The 22,055-nt window shown below is 42.7% G+C and overlaps 1 protein-coding gene across 4 annotated transcripts in view; it reads left to right on the forward strand.

Moving 5' to 3' along the window:
• Window positions 1–22,055, forward strand: part of gfra4a (GDNF family receptor alpha 4a) — a 143,456-nt gene that overhangs the window by 102,535 nt on the left and 18,866 nt on the right. For all 4 annotated transcript variants that reach the window (XM_084382188.1, XM_084382191.1, XM_084382189.1 and 1 more), the window contains exons 2-6: window positions 5,335–5,616; window positions 7,410–7,490; window positions 14,781–15,120; window positions 18,048–18,157; window positions 20,902–21,036. In XM_084382188.1, the coding sequence (XP_084238314.1) occupies window positions 5,335–5,616; window positions 7,410–7,490; window positions 14,781–15,120; window positions 18,048–18,157; window positions 20,902–21,036 (948 nt within the window). The remainder of the gene's footprint in view (window positions 1–5,334; window positions 5,617–7,409; window positions 7,491–14,780; window positions 15,121–18,047; window positions 18,158–20,901; window positions 21,037–22,055) is intronic.

Below are 22,055 nucleotides of genomic sequence, written 5' to 3' on the forward strand. Positions count from 1 at the left end.
ACAAAGTGGCCACTGAGTGTAGTTGTTCAAAGCACAAGTTGCCAATTCAGCCCAAGCTCTTCAAGAAGAAGAAGGAAACGCAGCTCAAAAAACCTCAAATACAAAAGGAAATAAAAAATAAAGTTGCCTTGGACGGCAATTCAGTTTGAAAGAATTCCCCGTCCTCAGACAGTCTGCTGTGTGTCTGTGTAAGAAGATTTTTTACAAATAATAAACAGAAAGTTACAAGAATTCATAGAATTTAAAAACACAAGGGATTTGTAATCCAACAACGGATTTATAATACATCCCACACTTTGAATGTCTCTGTGGGGAACACAACTCAAAGTTCAACGAGCTGTAAACTTGTTCCTATTGTTTGTTTTATCGACTCACAAAAACCGCTGAGTCAGGCCTACTGTATGCAAACACATAACTCATTTTATCACTGTCCTCGCTCTCTCTGCTCTCGTCCCAGTTTTATCGGCATCGTTGACATATCGAGAATTAAATCTCATCGAGCTTCTTCTATTTGATGCGACGCGAACGCTTTGTGCCGAGCGGCGCTCAGAGATTTTTAAAGGAAGCTTCCTCCAGTTTGGCTGATGGCTTCTCGGCTGATGGCAGTGACTTATGTCCGGTGGCTGTGGAGGAGCCCGGAGGGGTTTAGGTGGGAGGCGGAGAGAGACGTGAGGAGCCGCCCGATGAGACGAAGGCGGCTCGAGTCCTTTTTCACCATCCCCGCATTTGTTTACTCTGAGCAGAGTCGAGAGGAGGATAAGAAAGGTGGTTATTTTGTGTCTGCTGTGAGGTTTTTCCTGTTAATCTCACCCACTGTTGTCTTTTAAATGTTAGTAGCCGCAGCTGTAAAGCAACATGTTTGTATGCCTGCAGGATTAACCAGTGCTTTTGATTCATGTCCCACAACACTGTCAACAGTTTCTCAGTTAAAGCTAATTTGGACAGTCCCACGCATTGTTTGTCAAAAAAACAGCAAATTCCTCTTTTGCTGTTTATTTTTTCGTGTCTAGCCGCGAGGATGAAGCCAGAGATCACAGGAATGAAAAGTGAATTCTGTTTTTTGTTTCGGGGCGTCCCGTTTCTGTTTCCTTGAAACTATTTCTGTAATTTCCCACGAATGTGCTCCTCGAACCGTGGCAGGTGTGTTTGTGCGCAAAAAACTGAAAGGACGGGGAGAGATAAGTGGAAGGGATGACGCGAGCGGTGAGGAAATCGGAGAGAGAAAGACAAAGAGGGAAGAGAAACAAAGCAGGAGCAGAGAGGGAGAAGCTCAAACAGATTATTTACCTCAGTGGGATAAACAGGGAGGCATATAGGATGGAACGAATTTGAATGACAAGGCAACTGATTTCTCCTAATTGGTTTTGACTGTCTCTCTTTGAACTGCCGGTGCGCCGCGGCTGTGTTTCCAGGCAAACAGCTATCTGTCGCAATCTGGAGTGCTGCTTAATTTCTCCGACAAATATCAAACCCCCCTCTCCACGCTGGATTAGTCTCAATTTAATAAGATTTGTTGCTGTGTTTGCTTTTTTTTTTCTTTTGCCTCGAAGCTTATAGGAAGAAACCAAACCTGGCTTCAAGGTTTCTTCCGTGCTCCACCTTGGCATATCAGAACACCCACACACGCCACTCACACATCTGCTCCCACCTACAGTTACTTGGACGAGAGGAGCGAAAGAAAATCATTTTTAAGTGTGTTTAAATATTTTTTTTCTCTTAAATCGAGTGCAGAAAACCACCACAGGGATGAGATAACATCCCACATTTCCAATGCAAATGTGCATTTCAAGAGTTTTCTCCGAGCGAGTGAAGCATCTTGACATAAGGCTGATTCTTCTACGTTTTTTTTGTTTTTTTTTCAAGGTACTCGTGATCCAAGAAAACTCGTGAGTGGAGCTGATTTGCATCGAAAACGAATGACATTGTCTCACCCTGCAGTTTCGTGCTCCACGTTACATAAGTTGCAGCAGATTTTAAGGCTCTATAGTGGAATAAATGATTTGTTGAGGGAGATATTTTCTTTGGCACACTAAGTGCCGCCTGTCAGGACCCCGGCGATGATGAGCTCTTCACTTGAGTGGCAGATGAATTTTCTCAGTAGGCTCCACAAACATCCCAAACCCACAGCAACAAGCGTCTCGCCTCACTGTGTGTCTAGACTTTTTATTGACAGCTCGCCGCTAAATTAGCCGAGTCCTCTGAAGGGGCTGAGAAGTCACCTGCCGGGCACATGGCAGTTAACCCTTTATCTTCTCCACAACCGCAGCAAACTTCAGCTCTGGATATAGACGTCATTCAGATATGTCTTTCCCGTTTTATCTGATCATCTCCAGAGTCACGTAACCCAGAGAGAGTTAGCTGCAGTTTGAGCCAAACGCAAACGTAGAGTTCTGACAGCCTCGTCAGTCCGCCGGGAGGAAAATTAGCGAGCTTCTGCCTTTTTATTGGGATACTGCCTTCGCTCCTTATCACTTGATTGAGCTGTGATCGAATCAAATTTGATTAAGACTTAATTATCGAACCGGCTCGCTGCACAGAGCCTCAGTGTGCAGTGACACAGAAATGCTTTCGGACATGATTTCTTGGAATCTGTCAGGCGGTGGAAAACCAATTCTTCTCACTTGTTCGAAACTAATCACCTTCATTTTTCAGATTGTTTAAATGCTCTCCAAATATACAGAGAGAGCAGTGAATGGTGATGGCCATAATACATCTGCACACTTATATTGGACATGTAATTAACCCCTTCACATACAGCCTCGCCCCCCTTTTTTCTGTCAAGCGTCCTCCCCTGTCTGACAGAACTTCATATATAATCTGTTCCAGCTCTTTATCAAAGCTATTTGATATTTACACTGGGTGAGATATTCAAACCCAAGGGTCCATTTTTTATGACCGCACCATTCCCTCAAATTGAAATATTCTACATGTCTCTGTGATTTGCATACTCTTACACATTTCACAGAAATTCAACATGGCATATATTCTTTAGTTTGTGAAAACTTTTGAACAAAGTTTGGCTGCACAATGAGTGATGTGATAGACTAAACTTCTAAATTTCCTTTTCCAAGCAGTTTCTTGCAGCGCGTGTCCAGATACTTATAAAACCAAAGACATTTCCATCAGCTTCAGTTATACTTTGTGTTTTGTGCTAATGAGCGAATGTTAGTATGCTAACAGAACAAAATAAGATGGGGAACATGGGAAATATTATTTTACACTTGTCACATGCATCCATTCACACGCTGATGGCATACTCTTACATATATGCAAGGTGCCAACTGCTCATCAGGAGCAATTTGGGTTTCAGTATCTTGCTGAAGGACACTTCCACATGCAGCTGGGGAAGCCGGGCATTCGAACTTCAAATTACTCGACGACGCTCTACCTCCTGAGTTACAGCTGCCCCTAACATGTTAGCATTTAGCTCATACTAGCACTGTACTTAGATACAGCCTCACAGAGCCACTAGCTTGGCTGTAGACTCTTATTCTTGTAATTTGTAGTATGGATGCAATACTGGACACATGGACGAATTAAAAGAAAACATATATTTTTATGAGTGAGTCTCAGACAGCTTAGAATAAACAAGCGTTTACTGCTCAGGGGAATAAAGCTTGCATGTTATTAGTGCCACACGGAACGAGACAACAGTAAACACGTCGTCCCCGCCATAAACCGAGCAGCCCCTCTCTGGGCCAATCTTTAACAAATATGACACTTTGTTTTGACTGGAGCTGAAACACTTCGGTTTAATTTTGAACATGTCAGGATGTATTGGTGAGATGCATCTAACCCCCTCGTTTCATCAAAATCCAGTCAGCGGTGTCAGATGTATTCTACGTGACAACTGTATGAATTCATGAATAATACAGCGCTCCCTTCGGGTTTATGAATATAATTTTAGAAATGCTGGGATTCGGTAGCGAGATGCATCGTTGACCAAGTCGATCGCTCCTGACAAGGGCTGTAGAAATGTAATCAGATTATTAAATTCAATTCAATTTACACTATTTTAGCAATGATTCAGTGGATCATCAGAATCTTATCATCAGTCGGCAGTTTGTTTTGATCTGCTTAAAGGAGCAATCCATCAGTTTTACACATCAAAGATGGCTTTCTCGCATTAGAGATTAGTTGGTGCTGGAAGGGTGGTGAGGTCATAATGACGTCAGCGTTATCTCGTGGGCTTTTACGGGGCAAGGTCCTACATAGGATGCAGATGAGCTTCATTATGGGAAGTACCAGATTCAGATTTTTCTGGAGCTTGACCCGCCACGGAGAAAAAGCAGCCATGATATCATCTACTGCACTGGTTCTGACCATCCACTATGAATTTGTCACTCAGAAGTCTCACAGCTGGAAGCTCGATGGCTCTTTGGGGTTGAAGTCCCTCCTATAGATTTATTGGCAAGAGATTTGTTGTCATCATGAGTCTTATATAACGTCTTTTGTGGCTTTGAAACTATTTCCCCAATTTTCTGCCCGCTGAATATCTTCACGTCTCAAGATTTGTGTCAGTTTATCTGTTAAGATTCCCTCCACATTTAGACACATTGGTCTGACATGCTATCAATAGTATTTCAACTAAAGAACTGTTGCTTCCCACTTTACTTACCAAAAAGAAATTCTAGGTCTTTTGAATGATTTAGTGTCCCCTTGGGCTGGTCAGCATGATTTTTTTTAAATCCCTGAACCTCCAACCATAAAACAGAGCGTAGTGAAGACATGCATAGCATCTTAGCTTAGCGCCACTAATCTCAAACTGCACAAGTATCACCTGGGGGCACCGAAAATTCGAAAATGAAATGAGGTAATTTAAAAACATAAAGTTATTACTATCAAAAGAATGCAGAATTTTGAATTACAATACTAAAAATGTAATTTACCAGACGTTTTGTCTTTCCTGTTTATTGCAAGCTAAACTCTAAATAGAAAGTAGGTCTACACTACTGTGTTTTACTGTTTGTCATAATGCTGGTACTTAGAGAGTCTAATATTTGATACTGGGTGGAACACAGTGTAAAAAGTTTGAGGACACTTGCTGTTCCTACAAGCTTTCATTTGTCTGTATCAAATATGACCGATCATGGTTGAATGGATTAACAAAGATAAGTCACATTTTGTTTCTTTTCATAAGTTTTCTTTGTGTTATTTAACTTGCAGCCTGAGAGATTATTGTGTTTGTTGAATTTGGGCTTTGGTGTATTGGATTAATGCTCAACAAGTCTGACAGCTTCACAGAAACCGATCCATCGCTCGGTCTCCTGCTCCGAGCTCTTCGTAGGGGACCTCGACGTGACACTAAGCTGTCTCGTCTGCCTTGTCTTGCAGGAGTCCCGCGTATGGCTCTCTCTATGGGCGGGAGGGACTGCCTGCGTGCCGGAGACACCTGCTCCAGCGACGACACCTGCAGCCCGCGACTGCGCACCCTCAGGCAGTGTGTGGCGGGGGACGGCAGCGTGAAGCTGGGGCCCGGGGCGCGAAACCAGTGTGAGAACGCCATGACGGCGCTGCTGTCCACCCCTCTGCACGGCTGCCAATGTAAACGAGGCATGAAGAAGGAGAAGAACTGCCTGAGCATTTACTGGAGCCTGCATCAGTCCGTGCTGCACGGTAAGACCGGCGCTAGCACACAGAATCTGATGGTTCTGTTCCCGAGAGGTGGGCGGGAGCAGGTACAGTACATTGTTGGGATTATCGAGTGTGCCGCCCATTACACACGAATTAGGGCTTCCGCCTCCAGACAGCTCAACGGTGAATTCCAGGGTGAAATGAAAAGAGTGATTATTGTGTCGAAAATAGTAAAAACTGAGGCTGTGATTCCCTTTGTTCCACCCACACCCATTGTGTTTGTGCTTATTTCAGATGCACGAACGTTGTCATACATTGAACTACATTATTTGTGGTACATTCACATTCAAATTTAGGCATTTTTACTTTGATTTTTTTTTTAAAAACGACTGCAACAGTAGAACAAGGATGACAACATCGTGAATATCCTGCAAGTCAAGTGCCAAAGACATAAAAAAGAGATGATTAATTAATGTAAAATAAACAGTAAAAGCTCAGATCTGTTTCATACATCAAGCACCATTATTTCCAGTGAAGAATGAGTGTAAAACAAACATTAATGAGGTGTAATAATCATACAAGCGGTAGATTAACTAATATAAATGCGTCCTTGAAAATGTGTGAAAGTACTGAAGCAAAAACCGCTTTAAGATGTATGTTGTTGCAGAATTCGTCAACTACCTGATATCAAAACATTTCTTCATTTGCAGCATTTCTTAAGTCATCCACGCAGTTTAGACGAAGATGATGTGGCCTCTTCTTCGCTCCTTCAGTCATCTTGTGCTGCTTTGACAACCTACATCTTTAAGTGCTGATTGCCAGACTTTTCGTTGCTGTGTTTGTTAATTTACTTCAGAGTTTAACTTCTTTTCAATTAAGTTGAGGCTGGATTATCAGTCGGGTAACTGCTCCGAGCACTAAACCCCCCAAAGTGTCTCAGAAGTCAATGGCACTGCATGGCAACTGGTTTAACTAGATTGATTTGTTTGGGAATTAGCACCAGTAAAGTATAAATAAAGGAACAAAGGCGCTGCATTAGTTGGTGATATCGTGTTGTTGTGTTTGTAGAGAGGCCATTTCTCAAAATTCAGTCATATGTCCTTTTTAGTTTTTATTGTGCTCACATGGTGTACATTTGTAAACAAACGTGTGTTTATTGGAAGTATTATTACAGCCTTTTATTCAGTCAAGTTGACCTTTTTAAGTAACAACTCAGTATAATCAGGACAACATACTGAAAAGTACTGATATATGATATCTTTAGATTATTTTGACTCGTGCATTAGTCTAAAAGCAGGATTTTACTGTTGAAGTTGTTTAAGGCGGATCACTGATCCATTAAACGTTTTGTTTTGTCTGTAAAAATTCAGAAAGTAGTAATAAATACTGTCAGAATGAACCAGAGCCCGAAGAAACACCTTCACAGTGTTTCTGTTGTCCAACCAAAAGTCAAAACCTTAAAAATATTTAAATGATTTAAAGGAAAAGAAGGCAAGAAATTGTTCAACAACACCATATTTTATGACATATCCACATGTTTTAATGCTAAAACATTAATTTGTAGAGTAACTGAAAGTGGCATTATAATAAAAGACTCTAGTAAAATACAAGTATGTCAAATTTGTGGTTAAGTACATGAGTAAATGTACTGGTTATATTCCAGCACTGCACTGATCTGCATAAGCTTATTCCCACAGCGCTGGTTGGTCTTTACCCTGCTAATTGATATAGGGTAGATACACAATGCACAGAGACTTTGTATGCAACCTTTAATGATGTATAGTGAGAAGAAACAGAAACTGACCACTCTCCCCTCTGTGTTTCTGTGTTGGCAGGACTCAGCCTGGTGGAGAGCTACCCGTATGAACCAGAGGAGAGAGGCTCCGACTACGTTCGTCTGGCCTCCATCGCTGCAGGTGACTGGCGAGCTGCCACCTTGTTTTCTCTGCTTCTACATTATCTGAAGCATCTTATTTTTCTCCCCAAAAATTATATTTGGAGTCCCAACCAAGTTATATGTCAAAGAGAGAGAAAATCGAGATGTTATTCTGCATAATTTTGACAGAGTAGACGGGCGGATATGCAGTCAGGTTTTGAAGAGTGTTTGATGAGCAACATCCCACACTTTGCTTCTGTTTTGCCTCCGAGCCTGTGGGCAAGCCGCAGGGCCAGTATGTGCTGCTGTTAGCCCCTGAGGCACAGATTAATTACCTATTTACTTTAATACAGCGGGAAGAGGCAAAACTGAATGAGGGGAGAGGCAGAGAACAGAAAGTAAAAAGTCATTGTAAGAGGTGAGAGGGGAGGAAGAGACAAAGGAAGTGAGGAAAAAGAAAATGGAAGACAGGCAGAGACGGTTTGTTTACTCAGACACCGCATATTTTTTTTCTCGTCGGAGGTTTGGAAAAGAGACGAGCTGCACACAAATGAGGAGTTACAGTTTTTTCACTGGAGAGGACATGAAGTCAAGTGTTTTGTTTTCTCCGACGGCAATTATACTGTGGATGAGTGAAGCCGAGATGGAGAGACTGTGAAACTTAAATAATGACTTAAATGAAGTGATTAGTATGGAAGGCGTTCATGCGTGCCTTACAGTATAATGATAAATGTCCTGCACACACACAAAATAAGTCTAAACAAGTGGATAATGACAGCTTAAATAGGGAGGACACGGCTTAATTGAAACATTTACATACAGTGTGTTAATATACATAAAGCAGCTCAGGCTGTGTTTGAGAGAGAATAACAGAAACTACACGAAAAACTAAAGTTATATTAGTTTGTTTAAATGTTCAACAAGGAACTCAATCTAATACTAATACCTCTATATGACCTACATGAGCAAATAAGAAGATTGGCTGTTTCCAGATAATCTGGGTTGGTGCTGAGGATGAATTAAGGAGTCTCACAGGCTGAGGAAAGAAGCTGCTCTGTAGTCTGGCGGTACGGCAGCGACACTTCTGTATCGCCAAACAGCATCAGAACAACTGGATTATAATTTTACATGTTATGCTCGAGCTGTATCTTGTCGAAAAATATATATTATGATGATATAACAGATCCTACACCTGTAGGATCCTGTGTAATGTAGGCGTATGAACGCTACCATCGTCATGTTACACTAACGAATCTTACATTGGCACAAAGAAAATACATTACCTCATCACCATGCATCTGGCAAACAGCTGTGTTTAAACAAAACAAAAAACAGTATCAAAGATATGTTGCATCTTTCTCTCATTCAGGATCTTTACCACAGGTTGGCTGTGGTGCTCATACCGCTTTTGTCCACAGGGGCCGCCAGAAGCAACAAAGAATGAAAGTCCATTTAGCTTCTTTAAATAAATTAGCTTCACTATATCAATATTGTACGAGGACATCTATGCAGTAGCAGGTACATGACAAGGTTAAGAATAGTAATCGTGCCTTCTTCTATATTTAAATACCACTGGGCAGTGTTGTAAAAAGTACCAAAAGTAGTGTGTCAGTAAAAGTAAAGATAAACTTTCGTAAAAGTGAAAGTCGGCTATAAAAATAGTACTTGAGTAATCATATTACAGTTATTAATTTTACATAGATGCCACAAATAGATACACGTATGTTATGGAGTGGAATTATGAAGTATCAGACGATGTTAATACCAAATTAAAATACGAGCACCTCAAATCTGAGTACGATACTTAATTAAATGTACTTAGTTACATTCCTTCACTGCTGCTGGGTAATCAGTGGCATTTGTTTGTGGGTTTAGAAACAGGATTTAGATCTGGCTGTTGTAGTTGATGTTATTTGGATGTATAATACCAAGCTGCTCAGGAGAATTTGAGTGGAAGCTCACTGTCTCAAGCAATGTTTATTTTTTCCAAACTTAATAAGCAGTGATGTTTATTATGGATACGACGGGATCACACGTATCCTCATGATATTAAAGTTGCACTAGATAGTTTTGTATGACGGCGGCTCCTAATGGCAATGAGCGGATCAGTGTCAAATACAAATTTTATGATTTGAAACCTGCAGTAATGCGAGGCGACATCAGCAAACAGCCCGTGCCTTTTTTTTCATACCGAAGGGATAAGAAAAGGCAAATGATTTAACAGTGTAATGAGGCCAGTTCAGGAGACAGTTTGCATAATATAACGATGGATTCAGGTTATGTGCAGGTTGTGCAACAGTTACACAATTCTACTTACCAGCAAAGAGATCAGGGAGGCATGGCCGATGTACTCAGCACAGCTTTACACAGCTTTACAGAAGAGTCCATTGAACTTGAAGGCAATCTGGTCTCAAAGGCATGAATCTCAAGTGTGCATTAGATTTGCATACTGCACTGCACAGTTAAAGAATGATCTTAAATCAGACTTTTTCCAATATTGTGCTCTGATCACTGTCATGTATAAAATGAAGTCTGACAGGTCAAGACACACCAGCTCTCAGATAATCAGACAACAGATGAAGCTCCTGGGTTATTAATATTTAAATATCTATGTATGTATTTTTAATTATCAGAGTTCATAACATTGTTAAGATCTCAAATTGACTATACCACTTTACATCCTACATACATAACACCTGAGACACAGGTACCCCATGATAACATGTTCAATATTTTGGCACACGTAATAAACAGCGCCCTCTTGTGGTCAGTTATCAAGCATTAACGTCTTGAGAGGCACAAAGTACAGAGTAGTACAAAGTACAACATCGGCTGTAAGTTAGGACGGACATAATAGCTCCCTGAAAGTGAAGCCAGAACATCTCGCTGCAATTTAGGTCACAAACCTCGCCCCCCCCTCCCCAGTGGGGCTTTGGCCTTTGTGATTTGCTTTTCCATTACCAGTTTAAATGCGTAGAATTGAGCAGAGCCTGGTCAGATGGCACCTCTCTGGAGTGAGGCCAAAACACGCCTGCCCTGCCTTGAAGAGAGCCAAAGCCCCCTGCTGGGCTCCCTTCTCCCCCCACGAACAAGCATATATACTGTGATTGCAAGACACGCATCTGTGCAGGAGTTCAGAGAGAAAAGGGCGTTTTTTTTTAAAGTGTCTGTGTGTGTTCAGCTCTCAGCACTTTCATAGCTTCTTAGTTTAGTTTAGTTTAGTTTGGTTTATTTAAGAAGGAGCAGTGCAAATTAGTAAAACACATGGTAATACATGAGTAAAAATGCAAGAACTAGCCAAAAGGCTTGTCATCATCTGTAGTCTCCTGGCAAAAGTCTTAAAAAGTTAAGTTTCCTAATTATGTCCCTCTGGTGAAAACCCCAAATGTCCTGCTTTTTCTTAATAATAAAAACATTTATATAATAAAATAGTCTTGTGATTGAGTGTGGCTGGGTGTATGCACGGGACCTCGATACTATGGCTCCACCGCCTGAACAATACTGCACTTATTGAGATCTGAGATACGTCACCAGTGCAAGATGGCAGGGTAGAGACACGTTGTCCATCTTTACAGTCAACGGCCCTGATAGAGAGTCTGACGCAGTTTCAGCTGTGATGAGCATCACAGTTGAAACATATGATGAAGTTGGTTTAACACGCTTCCCTTCACACATACTGACAGCTTGAAACATGCTTGTACTTCTAAGATGTTCAGCCTATTTAATATTTCAGCAGCAGCTTGCAGCAGTCACATGTAAGGTCTTCAGAAAAAATTCCAGCTTTCGATGGGCTTGTTCTGCATAATTGAGTGAGATCACAGATTAGGGAAAATGGGATAAACTGTCCTCTCCTGTTTGTGGGAGACTGTGTGGTATATGAGAGGGAAATGCATACAAAACGCGTAAGAAAAAAGTTAAACAATGCAGATTAAGTGCGTTTCCCTTTTTATTATGCTTCATCGTATGTTTTTGTGACCTCGTACATGAGCTGCTTATCAAAAACGACACCGCTCGTTTTGGGCTGCTTTGAATTACAGCGGCAGCAGACCCGCACTGTACAGCCTCCTCGTAAATTTTCACTGCAGCGACTCAGCGGGAGGTCAAAGTTGACATCCATGCCATGCATCTCGAACAAGTCGACTGCCAAAACAACGAAGACGTGATTAATGGATGTTTTTCCGCCCTTATAGCATCTCTCCCTCAAACAGAGTAATGACCCTTTTCAAAGACGCCAGCCGGAGCCACGGCTCATCATATTTTTTGAGGAGTATTCAAACAGCAGAGAACTTCAACCTTCACCAATTAATCAGTTAACTAAAGTGAAGCCAGTGGGATCAAGAAAAGGCTTCTGTTTGAACACATTTGATGTTTTGCACCAAGAAGGACCTCTTTTAAATGCGTTGTTGACCTAAAGACGTGGCGGATATTGTTTTTCTTCCCCTGGGATTTTCTTGGTTGTAAGACAGTTTTGTTTTCTAATGCAACAGGTTGGTCAAAAGATTTTTAAAGCAACAAGGAAACCAGCACTTTGAATCTAAAAGTATAGAGTCACTATGAAGGTAAATTTCAGGGCTCTAATGTGAGGATGTTTACATCCAGATCAGGTAATGTAGCACTTCTAACCCTGTTACTGTCCAGACTTTCCATTCCTTTATCGTCCAGTATGACTGTAGTCACCTTTAAGATCTTGTCATGGAAAATCTGTCTTTTGAGTATCAAATATTCACCCTGTGTGGGCTTGAAAAGCAGCTTTAAAGGGTTTGTAGCTTGCTCCGTCATGAAGCTAAGTGCTGTATCGTAGGCAGCTGGACTTGTTTCAGATCCTTGAAGACGTTTCACCTCTCATCCAAGAGGCTTCCTCAGTTCTAACTAACTGGAGGGGAGTTGGCAGGCTTTTAAACTCTGTGTGGGTGTGACCTTACAGAGTCGCTAAGGACAGGCGTGGGTCGTCGATCCAACCGGCCTTCATGTGGGTTGCTAAGGCTCGGTGAGCCCAGGTGTCTTCGTGAAGGCTACTCGGCTACAGTATTATATATTTCACTAACAATCCAGTGTCATGGCAGAAACAAATTATTTTAAAAAGGATCTAAATGTGCAGTTTCTCATATTTTTGTAGCATAACCCTCTTCTTTACTACTGACCTGTGTGTTCATCCTGTCCCAAAATTCGCCAATGAATTAACAAATACATGACTTCCAGTAGAGACATGGAGGTGATAGCGAACGTTGTAGGTAGTATATGGAGTTGTTTGGAACATTTTAAGGGGAGCTATAGGGTTTTCTCATAGGAAGAAGTCAGCAAGTCAGAGATGCTAATTCAACATGGGTCTTTATTTACCTCAGGGCTGAACGTCACAACATCAACGGACCATGTTCGCACTCACACTTGAGGTTGAGGCTACCGAACCTACACAGCACAGCACATATAGTCTGACCATGGTGAGACTGACTGAGATGACTGCAGGAAGGACTTTTGGATCGCATTTTGACAGATATGTTGATATAAAAGATATGATTCATTGACATTTCCATATGTTCGATTTTCAGTGTAATGTTGCGACAAAGCTGTGCACAGAAACCACATGGTTAGATTAAGGAAAAGTTCATGTTTTGGCTTACCTTGTTCTGTTTACCCAATTTTCCCATCATCTTGTTAAAAATTCCCTGTTTTCAGCCGCAATTATCTCATTCAAAATGTCAGTTTTTTTGCCACTAACGCAGCTAGAAATTGTCCTGACGTCTCATTAAAAAATACCTGGTGGTTTTGCGCTTCCAAATGTTGCAAAAGCTCAAACGGTGATCTCTCACTTGGCCGCCACCTCACCTCACTCATCACAACACAAAACCACCATCCTCTAAAACAAGACTGACAAATACTGAAATTTCCTTGAAAGCCATAAAGTCAATATTTCAATCTCAGACTGATTTTTCAAATCAACTGTGCTGGTTTATGAAGCCAACCAACAGAATGCCCAAACACTGACAGACTGCAGATTTAAAATTTAGATGTATGATGATGAATATTACAGAGCCTGGCCTGCGACTGGAAAACAAGCTACAGCATGAGTGCTTTCAGCCTCCACTGGCTCCAGCGAGGGAACGGCTCAGGACTGCGGTCGCACCGGGCAGCTCTGAGGTGTAAATGTGTGTAGGGCATGAATGTGAAGCAGGATGTTTCCTGGATAAGAGCGTGCATTCTCAGCAAGTATCCTCTGAATAAATAATGGCTCAGAAAAACACCACAACAACATAAAAACCAATGTGCGTACTCAATTTCCCACGCATGTGGCCACTAGATGCAATTTGTCATCCCACCCTGCAGTTCCATCAGGTCCTCCCATCCTCCCTCCGCCTCCCCCCTCGTCTGCTTAGCAGTTAAGTTGGGAATAACCTATGCTTTGTGATGGGTTGTTAGCTTGCTCTCCAAGGCCATTCATATTTTATATGACAGCTTGGTGAGAGGCGAACTCACCAAGAGACACAACTACAGGCAGTTTACAAACTAATGAGCAGCTCTATCTGCCAGAGGAGCTGAGCGTCATCATGGCCGTATTGACTGGTAGGTCGCTTGGGGAAAAAACACACATGATGATGGATTGGGAAATAACGCGGCCAAAAGAAAATGGTAATGAAAGGGGCTCTCCACTGCCTCCACAGAGGTGGCTCATTACTGAGGAAGTCAGAAGGAGCATGGGCACTGAGGGAGGCAGAGATGGACAAAGTTGAGGAAGAATGGATGGAGGAGAGGGGAAGTGAAGGGAGGAGACAGATGGAGCGGAGGGTGATGGCAGAGCTGAGAGTAGCAGGCACGCACCGAGGGAAGGAGGATGGCGAGGGAAGGAGGGAGTCAGGTGAGTGAGGGATGGACCCAGATGTTGGAAAGATGGATAGATGGATGAAGGGGAAGGAACAGTAATTACAGGCCTTGTTTTGCAGTTGGAGAGATGGAGGAGCTGCTTTTTCAGCACTGCCACTCTGCATTAACCCAGCAGAATGAAATATTCAGCCATCAGACCTCAGCTGAAACACATCCACTGCCCAGGCTCATGCAACATTTAAACAGCATTCATGTTCTATTCATTACAAGGGGGCCTATTACATATAATCATCATTTTGGTTTAGTTTGTAAAACACACACATACGCACCCTCTTTTTTTTTCATCTGTAAATGCAGCACTGCATCAGAGTCTAGAGGTGAGAGTGGCAAGTCAATACCGGCTCCAATTAGGCCTTGAAATCATTGGTAAACATTGGCTGGGATTTGATTTTCTCAAACCACACAGAAGGATGAAACGCTTTCTGCTCACATTTGTGTCTTATTTTCCTTTCAGAGTCTGAAGTAACAACGGTGAACCGCTGCCTGGACGCTGCCAAGGCATGTAACATAGATGAGACGTGTCAGAAGCTTCGTACGGAGTACGTCTCGGCCTGCATCCAGCCGTCAGCCCGCTCGGGGCCATGTAACCGACCGAAGTGCAACAAGGCGCTGAGGAAGTTCTTCGACCGCGTTCCCCCTGACTATACCCACGAGCTGCTGTTCTGTCCCTGCACCGACACGGCATGTGCAGAGCGCCGCCGGCAAACCATCGTGCCGTCCTGCTCCTACGAGGACAAGGACAAGCCCAACTGCCTGGCTCAGCTGCGGATTTGTAAAGCAGACTACGTGTGCAGGTATAAATTAGAAATGTTGTCTAACAAGCTGCCCGCTGCCAAGAACATTTTACACTTAATTTCCTGAGTTGGCATCATTCGACTCACTGAACTGATAATTTGCAGAAATGGTGGCTTCTGTTAAAGGATCACAAAAGTGTTGTAAGCTGTTTTGGCTCAGCTGATGCAAATCATGTGCACATTACATTAATGCTGAACCTTTTTCAAAGCATACCTTATATAGTATTATTAGATACGGGTTAGACATGGTGTTGTGTTCCTGTTTGTGCGGCATAAAATTGAATTCACAGCGACTTGACACTCAAACGAGGGAATGGGTAAATCCATGACAGCAGACACTGATTGATTTGGAAAGTCCTGGTGTGTTTAAGTGCTGCTCTGAAGCTCTGATGTCCAAAATTCAAAGCTCAAATAATTTTCTTCAAGAGGCAGAAAGTAGACCCCAACATAAATGGAGAAACAAGCTTTGAGAAACTATATACGCTTATCAGTTCTCATGTTTAACTTGCTAGCAAACAGCCGCCTGAGTTCACTGACACATCCAACTTTTTTGATATTTGACCAGCTTCACCAGCCACTTCTGTGTTATCAGTAGCATTCTTCAGTTGACTTGTGCAAGTTTGAGGAGTAGTCTGTGAGAGCTACAGGACTTCATCTTAATGTGGCTGGTACTTTCTTTTATTAAAGCTGCAATGCTTTATTTTTGGTCACTGGCTGACAGACAAACAGAAGTAGTTATGAGTCAGATGTTAACAAAGTGTTTTCTTCTTACACATCCAGCATCTTACCTTCAAGATAAAGGAGAGAAAGCAGTTTTAGCTCAGCTGTCCTGCACTATCCACATTTATTGAACCTCTTTGTCACTGTATAAACTGCTCCACAAGAGAGGTGTTGTTTCCAGACAGTCAATAGCACAAATAGTATGTCTCTTGAATAAACTGTGCAAGCTCAGTGCCCCCTTAGCTTACTAGCTCGCTGACTGACAGTTGGAAAAGTTACAGCGTCGTACTCTTGCAAGTATATTCCCCAGCGAGCTCACCACCTAGCCCTGGTTGCAATGCTAGCTCCTTGCAGCACCTCTTTTGCAAACATATAGACGAAAGTCATACAGATAAATGTTCCTGTGCCACAGTTAGTGTGTCCGGTGTCCATAGGGGCATTGGGTTCAATATAAACAGCACTGTGCTGCTGGGAGCCAGACTAAAGTCAATTAATATGGTCTAAAACCTGTGGTCTCCCAATTAAGATTCAGAGCTGCGGAACTGAAAAGGAAATATCTGTTATCACGGGATCAGTCTTCAGGGGGAGAGTAAGAAACGTGCAGCAACAACAACTGCAGTCTCCAACCCAAGTTGCCGTCGATGCCGTTATTGTATGTTGCAACTCAAAACATAAAATACTTTCAAGTCAGCAACAAGTTGCTTTAAGTTAATTTCCACAACTAATGCAGTATTGTGTTATCTGTTGTGTTGAGCGTGAAGGGCTTTGTTGATGTTGTAGCCTCGAACACCAGCTTCCCCTCAGGACAATAAATGGCATTGTGTGTCTTGGAAGATAGGTCTGGCCTGGTATGATATGTTCATTTAGATTTAATTAGTCAGCTGTGTTTTAATTAATTCAATTGTTATACTCATTAACTGTGTTTAATTAGTTCAATTAAATTCTGCATTCATTTTCTGAGGGAGGCAGTCGGGCAACAAGCGGCCATGTGAAATAGTCATTATTAGAGCGGCCATTATCATTTGGGATTCACACACGACTTTCCTGCCAAAGTGCTCTGAAAATATTTACCAATATTCAGCCGAGACATCGGCAGGATCTGCAAGTAGTTTGCAGAAAACTTGACCCTCTGAGTAATGTCAGTTATCTGAATAAGCATATTTATTCCACATTAAAACCCGGTTTATGTGCGACGTTGATAAAAACAAAGATTCCATTCAAATTTAAATTGCTTGTAAACATCCAATCAGTCATAATGCCTTATAGAGTCATTAATATTCAGACGGTGTCTTTCCCTCCATCACTGGAGACTGAAAACATGGAGTTCTCATACCCATGCAGTCGTCCCCCCTCTCTCTGACAGCACACAGTCGCCAGCGTTTAATCTAGTTCCTCTTCAAATGTCAGGAAGACAAAGGGCTTCATCTGTCACAGCTATCGATCAGGCATTATTCCCCACCGCTGCCCCGATGGATGAAGTATCTCAAGGCCCTCTGCGCAGCCCGCCAATCCCGCACCAGTCAGCTGGCATTAACCGGCAACCCGCAGAAGATGCCTTCACTTAGCACACAGCCTATGAGTTTTACGCACATCATTATAACGACATGACAAACGAGGGGAGAGCGGGGAGTTGTGGAGCCCTGAGGGGATCCCGTTGCAAATGCCAGTCGGCGGGGGGCGATGATCCGATATGATGGCTGCGATAGCCTTGTACAATGATGATGATGAGGCTAGATGTCTGAGCGGCTGGCAGGAAAGGTGAAGGAGGGAAGGCAGAGCGGCTGTGGGAGGGAGTATTTATGTGGAAGATCCATATTTGTCTAATCTCCTCGAGGCCAGGCCTGCCAGACACTGCCCACGGTATTTAGAGCGCAGAGCCAAGGCCTATCTTTGCCCCTCATTGACTCTTTACAGCCTGGCAGCCTTCCATAAGACGGCTCACTAGGGAAAGTGGGGAGGAAGGAAAAAAGGGGGGATGAATGTCACCAGGGGTGAGTGAAGTAGAGGCTGAAGTGCTTTAGAGCAGAAGATCTTGAAGGGTGGAGGAAGTTGATGTAGGAGAATAGGTAGGTAGATGAGCGCTGTGGGTTTCAAATCCGCATCCTGTCGTTGAGAGAAAGCACCGGCGCTGGCCACCTCTCACCGACACAATGTTTGCAGCAGCCAAGCACGAGTAAATGATGGATGGCATGTTATTGCTCCCACAGGTCTCGCTGGGCACAGTTCCAGTATGATTGCCAACCTGCGGAGCAGAGCGCCAGTGGCTGCAAGCAGGAAAACTACGGAGCATGTCTACTTGCCTACACCGGCCTGATGGGTAAGAACTAAATCTTTCTGTGCCAGCTCCGGCTCACCCACCTTCTGTGATGGAACAGGAACAAAAAGGCTTTAGAAGGGAGGAAGGCGGAGAGCAGACGAGTGCACTGAACAGGACTCAAAAGAATGAATCAAGGATTGTGATGAGAAGCGCGGTTCAACGATCGATGCAGCGCTGATTAATGTGGCCGCTGCATGCCCGGCCAAGTCGTCGGCATTATAAGTAGTGCAATTACAACTATTGACTGCTGTTTTGAGAGAATTATCCCTGACGTGACGATGAGTGGGAGCGAACGGAGGCGTAGAACACGGCTTTATTGTACTTTAGATGAAAACTTAACAAAAGATCACATAATGCACAAAGGGTTGTTAAAAACCATTCAGTCTAAACATGTCATTATGGGACAACAATACCTCGATTGAACTGCTGCAAAAAAGAGCCCAAAAAAGAAGGTTGTTTAGTTTGTGGGGGACTGAAGAGAGACAGATTAAGGAATACAGAGACAGAAAGCAGTGATTGGCCATTCTGGACAACTGAAGTAGAAGTGAGACGCTGAGGCGGTGTTGTTTGGAAGTCTGGGACCCAGAAAATCGATGGAGGTAAATCAGAACTTTTTTTTGCCACACTGCCTCAAAGTGCACCAATTCTATTTCCCACCTGCTTTAAAAAAATACAAGCTACAAGGCTATATTACCCTTCCCGGAGAGTGACTTCCCAATCATTTCCTGCTGAAAAGCTCAAAAAGGCAGAAAGGAATAAAAGAAACACCACTGAGGCTTTGTCCACCCACATACGGATGACAAAAAAATTATTACATATACAGTACTCAAACAAGCATGCCAGGCCAGTAGGGGGCAATAAAGTCTACATCTACACCAGACTACAAGTATATTTTGAGCATGTGTAGTAATACATTAATCAGCAACTGGCACGCACATCCTGGTCTCATTCCCAGGTCGTCAAGTACAGGCGTTCTGTCGCGTCCCCACGGCGTGTCATGAAGACACAGACGGTACTCTTAACACGGGGCTTTAAAGTAAAGCCAATGTAAACACATCCCAGGAAATATGAGATCAGAGCAACTGGTGGATCCAACGTAATATAAAGAGCAAAGAGGTCCCAAGACGGGCGAGGGCTGTGGGTAAGAAGGGGGGTTGAGTGGTGGGTCATACACAGGACCTTCACCCAGGCAGCCAGGGTTTAAATTCCTTGTGTGAAACCAAAATTGTTTATGTATTTTTTTTTTTTTTGCCTAAACCAAACTGCCATTTCACGTCAACCATGTGTTAGCTTTCTGGCACAGAGGAGTGCGACAAAGCAGAATCGGTATTTTAAGACCTGGGATGAGAACAGATCGGTATGCACAAATTGAGGTGATGACTCCATCATTTCACAAACGGTCTGTTTTGTCCACACAGATACCCAGAAATTCTACTTCTGCACTGATAGAGGACATTTATAAAAATCTCTTTTAGTGACAAAAAACTCTGTTTGCAAGGGAACAAAAACCAAAACGCAGAGTTTTGCAAAATGTCTGTTTACATGTGGACAAGGCCTGAAAGATCTCCATGATGGTGCTCAGATTCTGCACTGCAGGACGTTGCCTCCACCGAGTTGCCTTGACCAGCAACATATAGAGGCGACACCGTGCCCAATGATTAGTTTTAACGGAAAATGTCTGACACCAGAATGAAATAAGTAAAGCTGTGGGAGTCTGGAGGCCTGGCCGATAAGAACAAAAGGATGGTGTAAGTCTGGGCCACCTACACAATGTGCCATAGGACCAGAACTTCCCTCCCTAAATGATCAAAATCGCATGAACTAAACTAAACAGAGCCATGAAAACTGGACCTACCAGACCTCCATCCTCAATCACCTGATCAGTAGCACTTGAGAGGAGAAAGAAGAGAAGAGGATGAGAGAATAACTCAGAAGGGGGGGGGAGTGTTTAATAGTAGCATCAAATGAGACTCACCAGGCGATCAAGAGGAGGATGCTATATAAGCTCTGTGTCTAGTTTTTCTGTATTTTTATCGTAAGTACATCCTCAAAGGAAATGACATTTAAAAATAATTGCCTGTCAGGAAAGATCATAGTGGGTTTTTTTAGTAAATGTTAGCTGGTTTCCAAAACCCATTCTGTTGGAATAAACATAGAGTGAAAACTTTATTGGCTCAGTAATCTAAAGCGCTGTCAGCAACTGGGATTGGACCAGTCAACACTGGATGACCAGGCTGCCATCTTAGATAACCTGCCAGTCTGTGTCTCTATTCGCTCCAGCTTCATTATCTGTTCTCCTTTTTTTACATTCCCCTCAGTTTCTCTCTCAGTGAATGCATTTACGTGCACTCTAATAACTCAGCCTTAACCTGATTAGGCGATGTTGTGATGATAGAAAATTGCCATGTAAACGCTTTTTATTTGATTATCATAATTAGGGTAAGGTCATAATCAGGCTAAGCAGGTAAGATTAAATCAGGCAGAATTGTGCTCGAACATTCAATTTGTTGGGACATTAAACTCTTCAGTCAGACGGTCCTCTGCATATGAAGTTTTACAGATCAAATCATGGCTCAAAGTGGAACGAGGCAGCAAAAAACAAGTTTGATTAAGCCCAGTTCAACTCAACAAAAGACAGTACTACTTGATACGATCTAACATTCAGATTCAATCCCTCTGAACACGAGATGTTGTGTTTCTTCAGTGTTCCTGTAAACACACTGTGTTGTTCTCCCCCTCTACAGGAAGCACAATCACTCCCAACTACCTTGACAACTCCACATCCAACGTGGGACCCTGGTGCTCCTGCGCAGCGAGCGGCAACCACAGGGAACAATGCAATGACTTCCTCCTTTTTTTCCACGACAATGTCTGCCTGAGTGAGTAACAGCTGCAGAGAGAGAGAGACCTCTGGCAACACAGTAATAATAACAACCCAGACACACAACAAAACCAGGACAAGTGTGAGAATTATCTGTACTTGTGAACGAAGGTAATCAAAGTAAACACTAACGATAATCAGCCTCAGCTCTAACCCAGTTGATGAAAGTTTTTACATTTGCTGCTCTCACAACTCCATCTGCAGCTCCATTGTGTGGTTTACTCTGTGAGCAGATGAACAAAAGAACACAGACGCTTAGTTTTTATTACTTTTAAGGCTTTTTTGAGACTGATTTTGCCATTTTTCAAACCTAGCATCCCAAAATGTAAGTTTTTTTTAGGCAAACCTAATATAAAACTATTATCAGATCTCTTCCTTTATTGCATTATTGGGCTGACAGTGTAGAGAGGGCATTGAAACAGCATTTAGCCGTTGTGTAGGTAGATAAAAGAAACATAAAATATAACGTGATAATTAAAGAAGTATTCAGCAAGTGGGTGAGTGCCGTCTGATGTAATAATGTAGTAATGACCACTGAGTAGTCCTGGATAGGAAGGTGAACATATCGACAGGTGTGATGTGTTGGTGGGATCCCATTGCTATAGTTTTCTTGACAGTCTGATGAGAAGATCATTATTTATACATCACACTTTAGGACTATTGCCTCATGTGGTACAAAGTGGTATTACAAGATAGGACGGGCCAGGGCTAGCTGCTGGTTAGCATGCTAACTTCAGTAGACAACTCTGCAACAAAGTACACAGACGTCTTTGACAGAACGTCAACACTGTTGTTTCTTCAGACTCATATTTGGACTCTATAACATGTCAGCTACTGTCCTGTTCATCAGTAAGAAAGACAACAAGGTTCTGCCCACTCTGTCTTATTGACAGATCATCAATGGACCACCACTGTGTTTTCATCCTTCAACATCCCTGGGGAGTGATGGCACTCGGCACACATCAATGAGACAGACACTCCCTCTGTGTGTCTTTACTCCAGTCGATATTAATTTAT

Source organism: Pagrus pagrus, assembly GCF_965226575.1.
Source record: "Pagrus pagrus genome assembly, chromosome: 18".
Taxonomy (NCBI): Eukaryota; Metazoa; Chordata; class Actinopteri; order Spariformes; family Sparidae; genus Pagrus; species Pagrus pagrus.